The sequence below is a fragment of the Acipenser ruthenus genome, chromosome 25 (assembly GCF_902713425.1).
Source record: "Acipenser ruthenus chromosome 25, fAciRut3.2 maternal haplotype, whole genome shotgun sequence".
In the NCBI taxonomy this organism is placed as follows: Eukaryota; Metazoa; Chordata; class Actinopteri; order Acipenseriformes; family Acipenseridae; genus Acipenser; species Acipenser ruthenus.
Genome location: NC_081213.1, coordinates 23,630,495 through 23,649,653, shown reverse-complemented (window position 1 = coordinate 23,649,653; position 19,159 = coordinate 23,630,495). Strand labels below are relative to the sequence as shown.

Sequence of the window (19,159 nt, the reverse complement as noted above, 5' to 3'; positions counted from 1 at the left end):
GAAACAGAAGGATGGTTTAACAAGTGTTGATATATCAAAGTAAATGTAATCGGCTACTTGATGCATTTTGTAATACAGGATTATCACAAAATGCAAGAGGCAGAGCGTGTGCCTGCATAAGGTTCAGTTAATGGCTGCTTTTACAACAGAAAATGTCATACAGTCATACCTTTGTCTGGTTGCCAACCCCCACCTGTAATATAAATGATAACATTACTGTCATGGAAAAAAACACAATTTTGTTTAAAAAAAAAAGTATTTTTTATGCAGAATTTCTACGGATAAATTAATGCAATATAACAGCTACGTCAAATATTGAAGCAGGTTATATATTTATAGTCTACTGGTTATTTAAAGTTTAATGTGAGCGGGAACAATACTAGCGGGGACCATTTTTTACAGGGTGATCTATGAAAAATAGTCCGGGGGAGCTGTATTTCATGGGGGACCAAGTTTTGCATAAGGTGGGAACCTTTTTTCATCGGGGGGGGGGCTAGATTTCATTATGACATGTAGTCCTGGGGGAACATTTTTCATAGGTGATCGATGAAAAATAGCCCAGGGGGCCTGTATTTCATGGGGGACCAATTTTCGGGTCACACAGGATAAAGTGAGTTTTGACTCAGCTTCTGGTTTCACATATTATATTTTCTGTAACAACTGATGTCATTTTTTTTTTTTTAATGTGATTACTACTACTCTCCACACATCGCACATAGTATTTATAGTGCATTAAATTAGATGTCTCAGGCAAACAGAGGGCAGTATCATTGGCATACCCTTCCTTACAAGACTGAACCTTATGAATCACGCTTCTGATTGCTGCCTTGTTAAAAATTACAGCCTAGGGCCATTGTACATTGTTACAGTGAAATCCGTTGGAACCACGTCTTTTTTAATGGGCCCAAAAATTCTTTGCCTGCAGACATGTATTCTTAAACACCACAAAACATATACATGTATGTCTTTGTACTTAGTACTGCATTACAGTCTGAAAAAAAAAAGTAAAGATATTCTGTTATAATAATATCGAGCTAAGAGGTTTTAACGTAGGCTTTCCACATAGGCGTTGAAATCTTAAAATCAAGTTAGTTGCTAATGCAGCCCTCACAGTTAACAGCTAACTGCATTACTTCTTCAGAAAAAAAAAAAAAACTCGTAGGTGTAACCTAATATATACTATATTACATAACATTATTCATTTAAAATTGCTATCCCAGAAAATGAGATAGTGGGTACCGTGATTTCCTATTATGTACCACGAGTCTCTGTAAAGAATGCACAGCATAGTGTGCTGTTCGGGCATCAGGACCCAGAGGAACCCTCCCCTCGTTTCCCTCACACTCCCCCTTTTCCTTTTCTCCTTGCCTGTTTTAAAGTCTCTGCCAGACCGTGGCTCACATGTTACTTCCTGGATGGAGTGGAAAGCGTCCAGCTCAGCCGCAACTATTCCCTTTCTGCTTTTGCATGAGCCCCCGCAGCTCCCCGCTGTAAGGACTACTACCACTTTGAGTAGGAAAACATCGTTTTTCTTTTTCTTCTTCAGCATACACAGATTGCGGCTTGATGATAGCGACTCTCGCCGTGTGTTTTTGTTGGAATGTGAAGAAGCGGTGTGCACGAAGGGGATTTTGAGAAAGTGCCGTTTCTTTGACATTTGTAACTTAAAGAATCCCTATAAGCAGCAGCTAGCATTTGTTGCTGCTACATCTGGCCCCCGCGGTTGTGCTCAATCGCTGTCCTGTTTCATTTTGTGCTTTTTTTTTTTCCTTCGTCGTCGTTTCATCTTGCGCAGCTTTTTGGACATTTAAAACTTTGTCGGCAGTTACCTTTTGTTGCTCTCAATGTGCATTTTGACATGCGGAGGCTACTAGAACCGTGTTGTTGGGGGATCATTTCTTTAATTTTATCAGACTACGTGCTTTTCGGGGCCGACTGTCATCCTGGTAAGTTAAATATTTCGGAATCTGTATTACTTTTTTTTTTTTTTTTTTGGATTTGCGTTTAAAAAGAGTAAACGGTTTTGCGACCATACGCGTTTCTGCGCTGATGTGGCTCTCAGCCGCGCTAGTCTATGTGATTTAAATATCTTTTTGGCATGTTCATTGGATCTCTAGGGTAATATATATACCGACTTGTCCAAATGAGCTTGGGAAGACACATAACAGAAAATTGCGTCCGCTGTATCGCAATGGATTGTTAACTTTCTTATTGTCATATTGCATTATGAAAGACATCTACAGTCGGATGGCTTTGCATTGCAAAAACGTCGCGTCCAATCCGCTCGACAGTTTACTCGCAGCACGTAGGTAAAACAATATTATGATCGGAATAACTTATTTATTTATATATATATTTTTTACCACCAAATCAGTGCTCTTTTAGAATGAATGGAGAAAATTACTAAACTTATAGTAGGCAATCTGTACACTGCTACTCGTTCCATAAATGTTTTAACATCCAAACTTGATTATAGTTCCAATTGTTAACGAATAGTATGCTAAGGTTACTGAAAAGCCAAAGAATTCTGGCTGTCCGGAATCCTTTTGTGTTTTGGCGCAGTGCTCTACTAAGCAGAATTTACAATCTAAGCAATCCTGAACGTACGGAATAGATTCGTTTTGTTGGCGAGTTGCTCTGTATCGTTTTATGGGGACATTCCATCATTTCTAGGGCGCGTTTAGAATCTCTTGGAAGGGATTCTGCTTCATTGTATGTGTGTGTCGCTGGTGGAATTCGGCATTAAGAAGACGGTAAAGCAGAAACCTGCCAGTTTATTGATTGCTGATCATTATTGACTGACCTTGAGAAAGAAGCAGATCCAGTCCACCCAAAGTCTCACCAGTGACCAGCGAACTCTACGAAACGCTACAAAGTACATCATTTGCGCGTAGGTTAGATACAGAAAACGTATCTAAGCGAGAGCTGCAATATGTAATCTGCTGCATGTTTGAAAGTAGCATTGACCTAATGAAAACAATGTGCAGATTCATAACGAATGTATCTGTGATCTAAAGAAAGTGGTTTGCAGCGGTTTGAATCGAACTGTATCTAACACAGAAAATCAACGCAGGATACCATATTTTCTTATATTGTCGTTGACGTGCTGTTGTCAAAACTTTGTCCTCCCTATTTTTTTTTTCTCAGCTTCGCTTAGATTTTAAGTTGTCTGATAAAACTACATTCATTTGCATTGCGCTTCAACTAAGATTAATTGTATTATTGAACCGGATGTGAGGCATGGGGGTGGGAGTAATAGGGGTGGAAGAAGCGGGTAGAAGGTAAAAAAAACCAAGAAAACAACAACCCGCAATCAGTTTGAAATTGTGTTGCTCTGGGGCAGAAACAAGTGTCTATGTATCGCTTTGTTCTCGATTTCAGTCCTAACCGAGGAGCCGTTATTCCTGTGTCTGAAATATATTGTACAGTAATTACATTAGCAGGCAGGCTTCAGGAGCAGATCATGAAAACACTCTGATGCGGGCTCAATATGAGATGCGCTGATTCTGGAGGTATAGACACATTTAACGCCAGAAGCAACGTCTAATACTACAGAGAAGATCAATTGGTTATTCATATTATATATGGTTATGTGTCGCGTCCTGTTAGGGTTTACATTATTGTGTGGGTCCGCAAAATTCACATATTAATCACCCAAAGTGTTATTAAACTATTACAATCTTGAAACTAGTAGCATATCTAGAGTTACCTGAATAACATATAATGAATTACCCGTCAATTATCATTTTACATTTGAATTCCCATTTAACTGCATCCTCAGATGTAATACGTACTTCTATTTAGCTCTAACGTTAATGTGGATGCAGGTGTACTTTAGGATTAGGCTACTGTAATAATAATAATAATAATAATAATAATAAGCTGTTGCACTGATACATTTGTGTTTCAATTGAAGCCATATTTACAAGTGATCTTATTTAAGATATGTAAGATGACTTGAAACCTGCGAAGACATTGACACTTCTCAGTAACGCTATCAGATTGAAAAGATAGATTGATCTGATAAAGCAACTGTTGGAGAATCTAGATAGACAGATAAAAATGCTATTTTTTACTGCTATGAAATGAAACAAGTCCACAAATCCTTTTTTTTTTTTTAAATTATTATTATTGATCGTTCTGTAAAGAATTCATAAACCCAGATGGTGAATGCAGAGAAAAGCATTGCACATTGTACTCTGTAAGAGCATTCCATGTTTCTCTTAATAAGGGAGGCTTTGGTAATAATGCAGCGCTTAAGGGACTTGACAGTTTCAGCTTCAGAATAGATTGGAAACGGGTGCTCATACAATAATGAAATGTTGAAGTACGTTTGTTCTAGTTTTTCATTTTCTCTGAACAATGAGCTGCGTCTAAATTGAAAATGCCTTTTTTTTTTTGAATGCAAGTTTTGAATTTATTAACCCAGTTTTTTGTTTCCTCAAATGAATATTAAAGCTTGCTGTTGCATCCTGTAATGTGTTTTTTTTTCTTTTTTTTTCTTTTTTAACAATTACCTCAAAGTTTTGCCAGGAAAAGGAAATACATATTTAAAAATAACCCACGCTCTGAATAGGTTTGCTCTTCTTGAATTGCCTGTCTTCTACTTGTAATAAATCAGGGGGGATACTCTGAAATGGACTGCAGACAGGCAGTGTTGGAATATCTTTCCCCAGCACTATTAGCTTCATTAGAAGGTGATTAATGTTCAAATAATAAGACTTTGTCAGAAAAGGACAACATTCCTCAAGGACGTCTGTAATTTTTCTGCCCTCCCCCCATTTTAAATCTACTGTCCTTGCATTTTAGCAGTTGTGAAAGTGTCAATGTATGGATACCCAGGAAACCAAAAAATCGCGTGCATACTTTAAAAAAACAAACAAACAAAAAAAACTTCAAATCTACTGAGCTTGCTTGCAGTTTTATTATGGCATTTTTGAAGGTGCCATTTTGTCTAATTGCATACTCTGTCAGAACCTGCGTCTGTCTTTTGAATTCTGAACCGCAATGAAGCCTGTAAACCTCTTTTAAGTGTAATGCTTCGACATGTATCCATTTGTAAAATGCCCTTTATTGTTGTAAGGGTGACAGAGAAGCTGAAAAATGGATTTTGTGTAGTTTCTGTGCAATTCATTGTTAAAGAAGCAAATCCTTCGAAGGAGCCTATTCCTGGTGCCTGGAGACACACAGTTTATGTAAAGTCCAGATAAAAGTGTTCTTGCTGACTTTACTTTTTTTATAGTGTGTGTGTGTGGGGGTGGGGGGGGGGTAGTTTTGTTACAGCAATTCAGTTCATTTTCATGAGTCATTCCAGACATAACAAAAAAAAATAAGCAACAAGTTTTATTTAAAACAGTTGTGAGGAGTAGGTTTTATTGTGCCATTTGAGCGATGTTTTAGACTACACTGAGTGATAAGAATGAGCTACATAGGGCTAAACCTTTACTGTAAGCAAACGACTTACATCCCTGTTAAGCAAAAGCTGAAATTTGAAATGACATGTATAGTATGGTGGTAGTTGACGTTATGTCACGATGTGCACTTTACAACATAATCATTATCATGAGCAGTAGCTATTATCTGTCTACTGCTGAATAAAAGTGGCTCAAACTCCCTTCTACCAGGTCTCTGTGAGTCACAGGTCCTGTCATCGATTCAAGCACCTTGATAGATTGTTTAAAAGATCTCTGGATTTACAGACAGTTAACTGCAAGCCCCTGGCCAGCAGCATGTTCTCTATAAATATACTACAGGGGTGGAAAAAAAGACTCCCATTGCACCTCAGTGGGAGCCAGTCCAAAGCAAAAATTCATTTAGGGTATATCCTGTTATGTTAAAAAAAAAAGAGAGATTTGCAGGATATCCCTTGATTAACTGTTTTTTTTTTTTTAATCTTTCAGAAGTTCTGTCGGAAATATTGGAAGTAGGCTGCTTGTTCGAGAGTGATTAAGTCATGTACAGTTACATGTTTTGTATCTAGTAAATTCTGCATGTACATTTTTTTGATGCCACTTACTAACATGACCTAATCAACACCTTTTAATCTTAATATATATATATATATAATATATATTTTTGATGTATTCTGCTTCTTTCAATAGAGGGCTCTCAAGTTGCCTTTTTTCATTGTTTGAGTCAGGAAAAGAAACTTAAATGTTTCTTAAGTTATTAAATGTAGGAAGGGTGGGAGTTTCCCATAATTCTTTCAGAGCCGGGGACAGCATTTGATGTGTTTTTGAGGTTAACAAAAGGTTGTCTGTGTGTGTGTGTGTGTGTGTGTGTGTGAATATCTATCTCTCAATACTATAGATATGAAATAAAGGAAAATGGCTAAACAAGATTTGATTGGCACGTACCACCTCAAAACCCAATAACCGTTAATCCTCAGGAGCTTTTGGGGATAAGTGTAACCAGTACAACATTGCACCCCTTCCTAGTTGCTAGCTCACATGTTGTTGTTTAAATCACCACATAGTGTTGCCCCAGTTTTAGAATCCATAAGGGCAGTCTTTACCTTTCTTTTCCTTGGCCCTAGTCATACAGTTTTCTGAAGAATATTGCATTAGGAGAGAGAAAATGTGCAAATGCTTACATGGACTCAGAGCTAAGCAGGGCATCTGGATACTTTGTACATAAATATACATTGGGAGCTCTGTTTGGTTTTTGTTGGAGAGTGAATCGAGACTGGTACATGTTACATAGTGGAGTAAATTCTAGATTTGCTTTGAAGTTCTCATTACCTTAGGCAGTTTCTCCATTCAGAGGTACTTAATGAAGAGGCCAGCATGCCAGGGAGAGCTGCACTAGTATGTCAGAAGCAGAATATGGGATGTAATTCGTCCCTGTGACAGCTGCTGAAGCGTCTCTACTAAAGAGGATGTCAGTCTTTTGGATAGAATGCTGTTAAAGCCTTTCGTCTGACAGCCAGTTTATTCTGGCAGAAGAAAGAGAGCAATCTGATACCGGCTGCAAGCAAAATATAAATAAAGCATATCAAAAGAGAGTATTTAAGGGGCCAATGGTCAGCATAGTGGTGACCAACCGGATTCCAATGCTTCTGAAAACATGCATTAGACGGCAGCCATTGAATTCACCCACCTGCAGCCATTCATGTTGGTGCTACTCAGCACAAGACATCCTCAATCAAATGAACGGCTTCTCAGTAAGCCAATGTCGCCACTTACCATAGTCCCTTAATCGCAGCCCCCTTTGCTGGTTACAGGAAGTGAAATATGTGTAAGATGCATGTATTTGTGCATTATTATACGTATAAATTGATCTGATCCTTCCGTATAATGGTTCAGACTCCCACGTGGGTACTGTGAGGTAGCTGCTTAACCAGTTACAAGAGCATGCCTAAGGCCTGCCCTTGAGGGATCACCATCCTACAATAGGTGGTCCGGCAGCAGCATACTGTAGTTACACGGCCTTGATGCCTTTTAAACCTGCATGGTAAATAATAATGTAATGTTTCAGGTATGTGATCTTGAACTGATACAAAGTGTGCTTGAAAGTGTTGCCTGAAGTGGAGAACAGTGATTTCTACATGGATTGTATTTATTCAGTTTCTATATGTACAATAAATAGAGAACGCTGTGGTTATTCCACTTGGTGGTTTTTGGCCATCCTCATTAGAAACTTGCGTTATTTTATTATTCTGTTTATACAAAGTACAATGTAAGTATGTGTGTTTATTTGTTTGGTTTTAAACTTAAAATAAATAGCCAGGTTAAACCGTGTGATTCACCTAGGAACTGGATTAAGCAATAAAAAGTGAATTTTTGTATAATGTTGAATTCAAAACCGTTGTTCAATGCTCAATCTTTCAACCCTTGTGATGTTATCAGTGTTATGCTATAACGGTGCATGCCTGGAAATTTAAAACAAGAGCTCATAGTACAGTTCCATGTTGTGTTGACCAGCATTTAATGGCAAAATGTCTAAGGTAAAACTATACAGAACAAATAGACAAATGTTTCAGCTTGTGCCTTGAAGTGCCTTCAGTACACTCAAAAGCACTAACCACAACGCTTGTCTACTTGACTTAGTTTCTTACTGTAATACGACCTGCAGTATAGTGAAGTGGGATACCCACAAGGGCATACGAGCACTGCTTATCCAAACTGCTAATGACCTAGCTTTGAGTTTCTTTGGCACTTGAAGTGTCTGAAGCTCTGTCCTTTTTTTTGTCTTGTGAAATGACTGTGACAGTAAAGAAATAGTGTGTTTTTTTGTTTGGGTTGTAAATAAAGTTTAGATATTTTGAATGTATGCCTGCCAAATCCATTTGCAGATTGTAGCCAGGTGTTGCTTACTTGATTAACCTTGGCCACATGCCATGTCTCAGGAAACAGAGACGAATGTGTTGAGAACCCTCACGGCTGCTGTGTGAACCAGGGTGAGCAGTGGGTTATCACCCTGTGTAGGCCGGGATAACCTCCAGCTATAAAATAAGGATTAGTTTAAGGGATTCTAATCCCACCAGTTTATTTGAGTTCCTGGAGCGGGACTCTCCTTTTAGGCCAACTTTGTTTGTTCCATGTATTATTTTAAAACGTTTTGCTAAATTGTACATAGTTGTAAATAAAACCTGCGCGCCGTGTCAATCACAACCTCCAGCCTCTCTCGTATATATCTGTCAGCAGATACTCCCGCCCCTATTACAATGACTTCTTGTAGTAATTGGATGAAGGGAGAATTTCAGGATGTATTTATTGCACAAGCACACATCTGTGTTGATTCCGCTTGAACTACCCAGCTTGTGTTCTATAGAACTTCTGTGCAGCTTTTCAAAATCAATAGGAGTGTCCGGTCTACCTGCCAGTAAAGGTTGTGTCTGTGTCAAAACAACCATAGCTTCAGTAGCAAACTTTGCCCCAAATTAACTGGCTTAACCTTTCTGTCTACAAAATACATATTTTTATCAATTGGAAGCAGACTGGAGAATACATTTTAATGCGGACCTTGATCTAATATGAGAGAAGCGACAGCATACAGTACATGTCATTATAACAGTTAATAGTATTTGGTATCATTTCCCTTCCTTAGCTACTGCTTGCAATAACACTGTCAAGATTAGAAACTGCTTGCAATAACACTGTCAAGATTAGAAACTTGAGCTAACCTGGCATCAGTTTTAAGTGCTGCAGTAACTTGGAACCTTTGCACTTTGCACTTTGCACATGCTACACAGCTACCCTGTCCAGTGCTTACTTTAACTTGGAAACAAGCTGAAAATTATTTGTTGCGCATTCTCAACTACATCATTTTTGTTGTTGCAATGTAGCACTCAGCAGTTTCTATAGCATTTCAGCCTCCCTCATTACAAGGCAGGATGTTTAAGGTTAACACACCCTGAAACAAAAATTAGGGAAATTTTGTGGGGGAAAGTAAAAGGAAACTTCAATGGTTTTTGAAGTGCACTGTAAAAATCAAAGTATACAGATAATAATAAAGTCCTCTTTTTAGTCATTTTAAAAGTGCTTTTGCAGTGTAGAATTAGTATGGAGTCTGAAACATTCTGTTCAAATCTTTAATTTTTTTGTACTTGAAAGCATCAGAACATGGACATTGAGAATATAAAGCATGCTGTACCGGTTTCAGATGTCACCTGTTAAATTATTCCACAGATGTATTTACTGAAAAACAAATGCATGTATTCCTGCCTTAGAGATCTACTTTTATGCTGACTTTGGTTTATTTTATCTGCATACAATAGAATATGGCTGCGAGAGGAGGGTATTCGATGCATGCATTCCCCTCAGCCCCGGTTTAGGTGACCTGCAATCCCATACATTATATTTCTTTATTTCCTGACACATAGTGGTCTATTAAAAGCTCATTTACATTTGGATTACATAATCCACTTCAGAAGCACAATGCAAATATTCTAATATGAGTACATCTCCATCTGTTGGCAGACCTATGAATCAATACAAATGTTTCTCTTAAGTCAATTAGCAAACACTTGGGTAGTCTTACCCCCATAACAATTAGATACCTATATTAATAATGAATTGAAGCGTAAGCTGGAGTGATTCCCACTGAAAAGAAAAGTACTTTAATGTATTGGGTCAATAATTCAGTTATTTGCAGTATTTTACATGTTATTCAATCATCTGAATGAAATTTGACGATATAGCTAAAACCACCACCATACTGTAGCAATCTTCGAAAATGTTCCAGGATTTCACAACCCCAAAATTGTTCTTGAATTCCCATGGTTGTTATCTGTACTATGCAAATATGTTACATAGCACTATCCCACTGAGATGCATTTTACCAATGAAGAGTCTGCAAGTGATTGAAGCAGATAAACTGAATAGTCTGTGAAAATGAGGAGTAAAACATTCATCTCTAGCAGAATCCCCACATTTACAATAGATTCATTCTTTTAGGTAAACAATTTTGGGCCAGATTATTTCCCAGTTAATCATATTCAGAATTGCTTGGTGCAGCGAAAAATATGTACCCTGTTATAATTATTATTATAATAATATATAATTATTAATATATAATATATAATTATATATATAATATATAATTATATATAATTATTATAATAATAATTGTTATAATCAGCTCAAATTAGACAATGCGACATATAGAAGAATAAAAGAAAGTAAATGGATAAATAGACTGAACACGATTATGCCAGCGGGACTCAACAGAAAAGAATGTTATATATATATACTCTTCTGTAAACCTACTGACATGCACCAGTATTTACACATGTCCTCTGCACATCCGATACACACTAAAAGGGCAATCCCAAAGGGTCTAGGAATAAGAATACGAAGAATATGCTCAAAAGAAAGTGACTATGTAAAACAAAGAAATGTATTAAAAACAAATCTTAAAAAAAGAGGATACAAAGAAAGAATTATAGAGACGGAGTTAAGAAAAGTGGATAAACTAAAAAGAGATGATCTACTAGATTAAAAAAATAGAGATAAAAAGGTCAAAAGAGTCCCATTAATAATGACTTACTCTAAACTTTTGCCCAATATTTCTAAGATAGTTTGGAAACACTTGCGGATTCTACATAATTCAGAAAAATTAAAAAAAGTATTTCTTAAGGCCCCAGTTGTAGCATTCAAAAGAGAAGCTAATTTAGGTGATATTTTAGTTCACAGTAAACATAAAAGAATAATTGACAAAATAGGTTCTACTAACATATGCACTAGTAGATGTAAAGTGTGTAAACACATAGACAAACGTAAAAATATAATTAAACATAAGAACACCACATATCCACTAAAAACTAATACCTACTGTAAAAATAGCAATGTTGTTTATGGAATAGCCTGTGAAAAATGTGATGAAATCAAATATGTTGGAGAGACTGGAACTACTTTATATAAAAGAATTCAGAACCACCTTTCGTTAATTAGAAATAAAAAAATGAATGAACCAATAGTACAGCACTTCACCAGTCAGGGACATGACATAAATGATGTAAAGTTTGTAGTATTAGAACAGCTCAAATTAGACAATGCGACATATAGAAGAATAAAAGAAAGTAAATGGATAAATAGACTGAACACGATTATGCCAGCGGGACTCAACAGAAAAGAATGAACTAATTAACTTCAATAAATATATAACATTTAAATAAATAAACAAAATTCATTCAAAAGTTGTGCATGCTGATGCACTGGGGAGGCCAAATCTAGACTGATCCTCAGAGCCAGCATTGCATGATATAATAAAAATATAAGTTTATGTAAAGTAGTGTTAATTGGAATTAATACAGATTCAAAGATAGAAGTAAAAATGATGTCACAATATATAGAACACCATTACATCATGTAAGAATAAATCATGAATTTGAATGTAAACAATAACAAGTAGTTGTCATGCCGTCAAAAACCTATAAATACCTCCAATGTTTGGATTCAAACACAGGCTCCCTTGAGAAAGATATGTACAACATATCGAAACGTTGGGCAGCTGGCTCTTTGAGCTAAAATATATATATATATATATATATATATATATATATATATATATATATATATATATATATATATATATAATATAATGCTGCTGTATTCATAAAGTACGTACCAGCATTTTTACATATTTTAGCAATTAAACCTGGTCTCTCTTGCCTCCTCAGGATGACTGTAGTGCATTTCCCTTTGGAAGTTGCTTTAGTTTGTGAGCAGCAGGGCTGCAGTGAGATCAGCAGAATTGCTGATTTGTTTGATTTAACACGAACCCTATGGTTTCCTTGACAGGCAGCATTCAGATCGTAAATCTGTTTAGTTTCAGGATTGAACTTGATAGTACCTTCCCAATACCATAATTATCTGTCTATAATGTGCAGGAGGATTGCTTGATTAGAAAGTTTCCTTTGGCGTAAAGAGCACAAATAGCTACGGAATGCAACAGGAAACAATCACAATCGGGTTTTTTTGCATGAAAATCCCACAGTGTATAACAGAGTTTGCTGCATGGGGTCCTGTGCAAGTGCGTACCCAAGGTCACAGTTAGCTCTACTGGATTGCCATATTCCAGTGTGAGCTCTAGTGCTCATTCTATTTAAACACATAACTTCTTATCTCTTGGCTTGGACAAAACGTTTGTGGATGCTTTGTTATTGTATTATTTGTATTTGGCATACATTAGGGTCTCTGAATAAAGCTTTGCTATCTGGTTCATGCAGCTACATTGCTGGCAAGGCCCAGACCCCTATCAGGTCTTTACAGCTATTTACCCTTCTTGTTTAAATCAGTATTGATAGACACAGGAAGCTGCTTCAGCATGCTGGAATATGTATTTAACCTCATGGTTTCCGTGCTGGAGTGTTTCACACCAAAAATAAAAATAACAGCTCAGAACTTTGGAGAAGGAGGAATTCTCTTGTTTCATGCAGATATTTTGGTGTTTCTTAGTTTTGGCTGTTTTCTTTCTCTTAAACTTAACTGCTGAGAAAGCATTCTGTTTGCTGTTGCAAAATAGATCTTGAATTTATAGTCTGAGTGAGCTGATCGAAGCCTCTTTCATACGTCTTTCGAGGTAGCCAGTGTGTTGTACATGAACCTTTGTCCAGATTTATGTTACAGCTGCAGTGATATCTCTTTAGTTAATCATTTGACGCTCTGTAGGATCCACGTTCTAAGTAACAGATGACCAGCAGTAAAACAAAATAGAACTCAGCGATGCGTGATATTGCATAACATTTAGGGACTAAAAATGGTTCTCTTGTGTCGATGGCACATGTTTAAATTGAAAAACTGCCTCTCTCGAGGGATGCACGTGTAGTATTTGTCTGTATATTAGTTTTTTCAGATACATCCCAGTTCAAACCAGAAACCTCTCAGCATCCTCTTTTCTCACCAAGACTTTTAGACCACTTTCACACTGTATTTAGGTCTGCAATCCCGTTCACATTTGCGTTTTTAAGCCGCCTTTGCACGTTCACATGTGACTGAAAAGAAGGCCTGAAATGTGGCAAACTGCTTGTTTTTTTTTAATGGAATGATAAGCTGCACTCAGAATGGAAGAGCTACTGGGATATACAGTAATCCTTTTGTAGCAGATGTTTCTTATTAATATTTTCTTTTCAATGCAGAAGCAATTTTATGGTATTAAAAAACATATTGACTATTTTGACTTCGTTATGGTGTGTAACAGGGTGACGGTCCAAGCTTATCCCCACCCACAATCCCATTATTCTCTTAAGAGGTATTTAGAACGCGGGAAACAGCAACTTGCTAGCGTTGACAGGTATAAATATTTATTTTCGTAATGGATACTTCACTCCGATTACAAATGACTGTCAGGTTGTACACAATGACTGACATTCACAAGACAAATGCACGACGAACTACCTAATAGTACTACTGCTTCCTCCTAAGGAAAGACATGGCATTGAATAATGTTAAATACATTACACATGTTTCTTCTAATTTATACGTATTTGTTTAACCTGCATGAATACCGTCTTGGTTTACAAACACGATCCATAAACTCTTTTACTCGTTTATCATTGTTGTTATTATTCTCTAATCCCTGACCATTACCAGTAAAGACTGAATATTAGCATTACCCCTTCTCTTGAAAGATTACCAAACATATGGCTATATAACAAAACCCTTGTCCCACATGTAAATGACAACTTCATTAAGGGAAGCGCCCTAATCTAAATACACCAATACACCGTCATATATCAAATACACTTTGCTCAACAGCATATGTATGATACATAATAAACTACTGCTCTCTCACCAGTAGAATAACATTAACAATAATAATCACAATAACAGGCATTGAAATTACAGTATGGGTCTCACCCTCACATGGTGCATCAACGATCTTTATATGTGTGGATGAGAACAGTATTTTATGTGTGTGTAAAAGCAAGCCGCTAAAAGAAATGATCGTCATTTTAATGTAAAGACGCACACTTCTGCAGCTATGTATATCGTTGCTTGCAAAATAAACAATGGTGGCTGAATATATGCCAAGTCGCCAGCACCATTATTGATCATTATTGAGATCCACAATCCTGCAGTTTTTGTATTTATTGCTCAGTTGCTAAGTAACAGGAAGAAAATGTTATTGAGACAAATTAATTATGAATGCACTGCAGCTCATATATTATGTGAAAGAAACAACCTGAACGTTAACCCGCTAGATTTTTTTTAAATGTAATTTTTAAAGTTGCATGATGTAGAAATAATTACCATTCAATATTGATCCCCTGCCATCTTGCCTTGCACAGATTCAGCTTTCTATTTACCTTTCGTGCGTGTTGGAGTATGGGAGTGTCTGCTGAGCTACGTGACCACATTGGTCATGTGATACGAAAAGCCAGCCCTAAATCTGTAAAGGCCGGCCCTGCTCTCGGATTGCAGGCCTAAACAGCGGCCTAAATCTGGGCCTGCCCTTGGCTGCCTTATCTTTTTTGGAGCGTTCACATATGAGAAAAAGCGGGGTCTTTTTTATTTTTATTTCCTTGCATAACCCTTTATCTTTCACAATTGCCACTTTAACAATAAGTTAAGTGTCAGTATGCAAGATCACAGACTGATACAATACAACCCCAAGATTATTTTAATTCTCAGTAGCATCTGTAATTCGGTATGTTTAACATACCTTTGTCAAGGGAAAGTGTGTTTTGAAAACAAACAGTGGAGGTACTTCTAGGATTTTGATGGCTTAAATTATTTTACTGCCGTTTTTCTCCTCGATTTAGAACGTGCAAGTATGTTCTCTCACCACAATAACTCCACAGAACAGCTTGGGAGAATTGGAGGTCAGTGGGTGTCCTCCAGTCCCACTTGCAAGCCAGTTGCGCCTCTGGTGTTGATAGCTCGCCAACATCTGCCCTCGAGCTCCCTGGGTGCCTGGCCAGTAGGGGCCGCTGTAGCGCAATGAGGTGAAACAGTCCCTGCCGAATTGTACCGCCCCAGTCTGCGGGATCACCCTGTGGGATCCCCAGATGAGACTGTCAACTTGACTCTGCAGTGCCATCGTGGCTTTACCAGGTGAGCCACCCTGGGATCCTAAAGGTAGTGGCTTTTGATTGTTGACTGCTTAAATGAATGATTATTTATTTTCACAAAGTACAAATTAATAAGTAAAAAGAAACAAATATAGAACATTTCTTTGTTCTACAATCCCACAGTTCCCTCTAGTTGACACATTTCTTAGGAAACTTTTTCATATCAAACTTACATTTTCTTTAAAGGAAATTACTTGGAAAATTTGAGTAATGGCACATACCTACTTATTACTTAATGTAAAAGATAAAAAGTCCACTTCATGGCACATTGTTGGTCAATAAAATTGCCTCCAGGCTACTGTCTGTCTAGTTTTAAAAAACCACTGGCTTCTATTTGCTTTTAATGTATTTTTTAAAAAGCAATAGCAGGTGGTTATGATGATACTCTCATCTCAAAATAAAGATTGTGACAAAAAGGTCTGTTGAATCCTATTACTGCCAAAGGCTGTGTCGTACAGTATTTGGCCATGAGCACAACCCCAAGCGGAAATATGATGAGTTTCTTACCAACCATCTGCTGCAGTCAATTTAGTATGTTCGCCATGCAGCACAGTACTCTGTTGTTTTCTTATCAAGCCACTGGTACACAAAAAGTGCTGGGAATTAATGAATAATGGAAAATATTTCAAGTTCCACAACTGTTTAAAACCAGACTTGGCAACAAGACTCCTATTGCAAAACAGTTTGAGCCACACCAGGTTTACAACAGTATGGCTTTAATTGGCCACATTATATAGGCAGCTAGCTAGGTGTGGCTATTTAAGATAACCACTATGCCACAAATGGTTAAAACTGCCATGCATTGGCATCCTTTTTTCCATACCTGCTAAACAACAATTCAAAGCAACCAGAGGGTTCCCTATGATCCCAAACATGTATAGAATTGATTGGAATTGCCACCTTCTGAAGGAAGCAAAATAATAAAATATAAACATAAATTATAAAATATGTTCACATTTATGTTTTGTTTGTGGTTTGGCAACAGAGAAAGTGTTGTTAGCCTCATCGTGTGTGTGTGTGTGTGTGTGTGTGTTAAATTATTTATATTATTTAGATCATTCACGAGTTGGACAGCATGTGCAAAATAGCAGAGCAAAATTGCCTCTATTTTTTCTTCAGTTCCCTATCATGCAGTATTCATCCAAAGTTCCATGAATTGGCCTTAAATACTTCCTGTCCTTCAGTTACTTTTAAACATAAAAACAATGAGGTCCTACCAGACTTCAGATTACCAATAATCTTTTGATTAGCTTTTACCAGTTCACTTTGATATTTTGACAATAGCTCGGCTCATTAGACTAGAATTTTTAATAGGTAACGGACCATACCTGACTGTCTTTGGGGTCCATTTTAATGATCTAAACCACGGCAGAACTTTACATCCCCCTTAAAGTCTTTAAACCAGAAGTTTTACATACCACTGGCTGGATTAGAGTTTGAGACCAATGGTATTTAGATGTGTCACTGTTCATTAATATAGACCCCTTCTGTCCTGTAAGTGTTGGTTCTTCCAGTTACAGACACCACAGAAGCTTCTGGCCCAGGTGGTCTGGATATTGCTCTGTTTAATTGGTGGTCCAGGCAATTACATCACCAGTCACTGAATGATTTTAATCTTATGTTGATCCCCAGGGACTTTCCCTCGTGCTTGGTAAGTATCCAACGTTTTATGACTACACAAAGGAGGCAGCGACAGTTCTGTGGCAGGAAGCTGCTGCACTGTTTCTTTATCACCCTGAGCTAAGTCTTTGACAGAATTGCTCATCACTTGGATTTATCTTTACCAGGGTATGACATTTATGTCTTCAAGGTACTGAAGTGTTTAAGAGATACAGTATACCTAAACCATACATTTGCTTGTTTTTTAATGTTAAACAATATCATATTTCTTTGTTCCGTTATATATTTGTATATACTGTGGTGATGCTGATGGTTTTTTTTTACTATTCATAAAAATAAACCGGATCTTGTCAGAATACAATACTGTTGCATTACCTAAACAAAGGATTTTTTTTTAATGTAAATCAGATAGCAAGGCTTCAACAAAACAAAATCTACCATTTTTAGGGATTTGGTATTAGAGGCACTGACAATGTGGGAAAAACATTGTGTCTTTGGCATAAAATAAGAAGTTGGAATTCAACAGTAGCAAAATATCCTGTTAATTAGTCAAAATCTGGGATAAATGATTTCAAAATCTATTAATCTCATGAATATTGTCATAAAAAAAAATATAGTAATAATAAATTGAGTGGGTAGATAACATTTAAATTGAATGTGTGAGTGTGGGAAATAGCAATTTCATATTGAATTCTTGCTTCCTGTGGCTTTTAGATCTGTTGGTTCGGTATCATTTTAGAAAAAAGGTCTGGAAGCTATAGGGTAAAACACCTGTACATCTCCCATGATGTTGCATCCAAAGCCTAAAATAACTTGCCCTTTACTCAGTGATAAGCAGATTTTGGTCCTGATAGACCAGACACATTTGTAATTTAGGTAAAGCGATGTGCTTTGCAATTGGAGTATAATCCCTTGAGCTTCTTTAAGATGAACTAGCAAAGAAACAGTTATCAATCCTACCAGGCGAACGTCACTTTTAAGCTGCTTGTCCTTCTTGGCCCGTGCACCAGGGATACATTGCTGCTGTCACCGCAGCTTATCTTCATCTTTGGTCTTTCCTTTGTTGCCAGTAGGATATGATGTGCATGCAAGGAGCAAATTTGGAATTTTTAGACTCTGTTAATGTACTTGGAACCCTTGTTGATTTACGATTGGCTGGCTTTGATTTGCTTTTTGGAACACATTAAATACAAAGTGCTGTTTTTCTGCAGTTGGCGGATTAGTATATTTTGTGTAATTTTAGGATTTTCAGTTCTAAAGGAAATGGTTTCCAAGCAATAAGCCATTTTCAAATCCATATTGGTGTAACACCTAGCCTTTTGCGGTTTTTTTAAAAATTATTTTTGTATTGCTGTCCTAACAAGTAAGGTTCTAAGGTTCTGTTCAAACTTATGATCAAAAGGTTACAGTGGTCTTGCAACCTGACAACAATAGCAGTTCAGTGTTTTATTTTACTCTTTAAATGATTGTGGCTGAAAGAAGAATATAAAATACTGTATGCATTTCTTAACATAAAGCCATTTGGGCCCTTTAAACCTCTTTGTAGATGTGTGATTGAACACATTAAGAGCATTAGAAGTGAGTGCCTAGCAACAGAATTTAGCCTGGAGAGAGTGGATGCCTGGGAAAACAAAGCTGCATAACACATATGCTGGGGTTTTCACAGGGACTCGTATAGCGAGTACAATGGGCAGCAGGTTCGTTCACTGCATTTCCTTTGACTGGTGACCCTGAATAATAATAAAAAAAAAACATCCTGAGCCTTGCCAGTCAAGATAAATAACTTCTTTGCTGCAGATCTTCCATTTGATATACCTAGAAAAATAATGATTAACACAAGTAGCTTGTCCTAAGTAACTAAAATGAATGGTAAATGGCTTTTTTGGCAAACAGACAACGATTTTGTGTAATTTTTGTTTAGAACATACTAATAGTAATGTGGTTGATTATGTGACAATAAAAGAGCACATTAGAAAATGGCATACTTAAAGAAAAAGGAGCTTTTACGCCCCCCCACAAATCAAA

General features: G+C 37.0%; 1 protein-coding gene across 3 annotated transcripts in view; it reads left to right on the top strand.

Annotated features, from left to right (window-relative positions):
• The first annotated feature begins 1,386 nt into the window (after window positions 1-1,386).
• LOC117963405 (receptor-type tyrosine-protein phosphatase gamma-like) overlaps window positions 1,387-19,159 on the top strand; it is a 183,967-nt gene continuing 166,194 nt past the window's right edge. Inside the window, exon 1 of one of the 3 annotated variants that reach the window (XM_058999679.1) lies at window positions 1,387-1,946. In XM_058999679.1, the coding sequence (XP_058855662.1) occupies window positions 1,859-1,946 (88 nt within the window). In that variant the 5' untranslated portion in view covers window positions 1,387-1,858. The remainder of the gene's footprint in view (window positions 1,947-19,159) is intronic. The other 2 variants (XM_058999677.1, XM_058999678.1) reach the window with 2 other exon arrangements.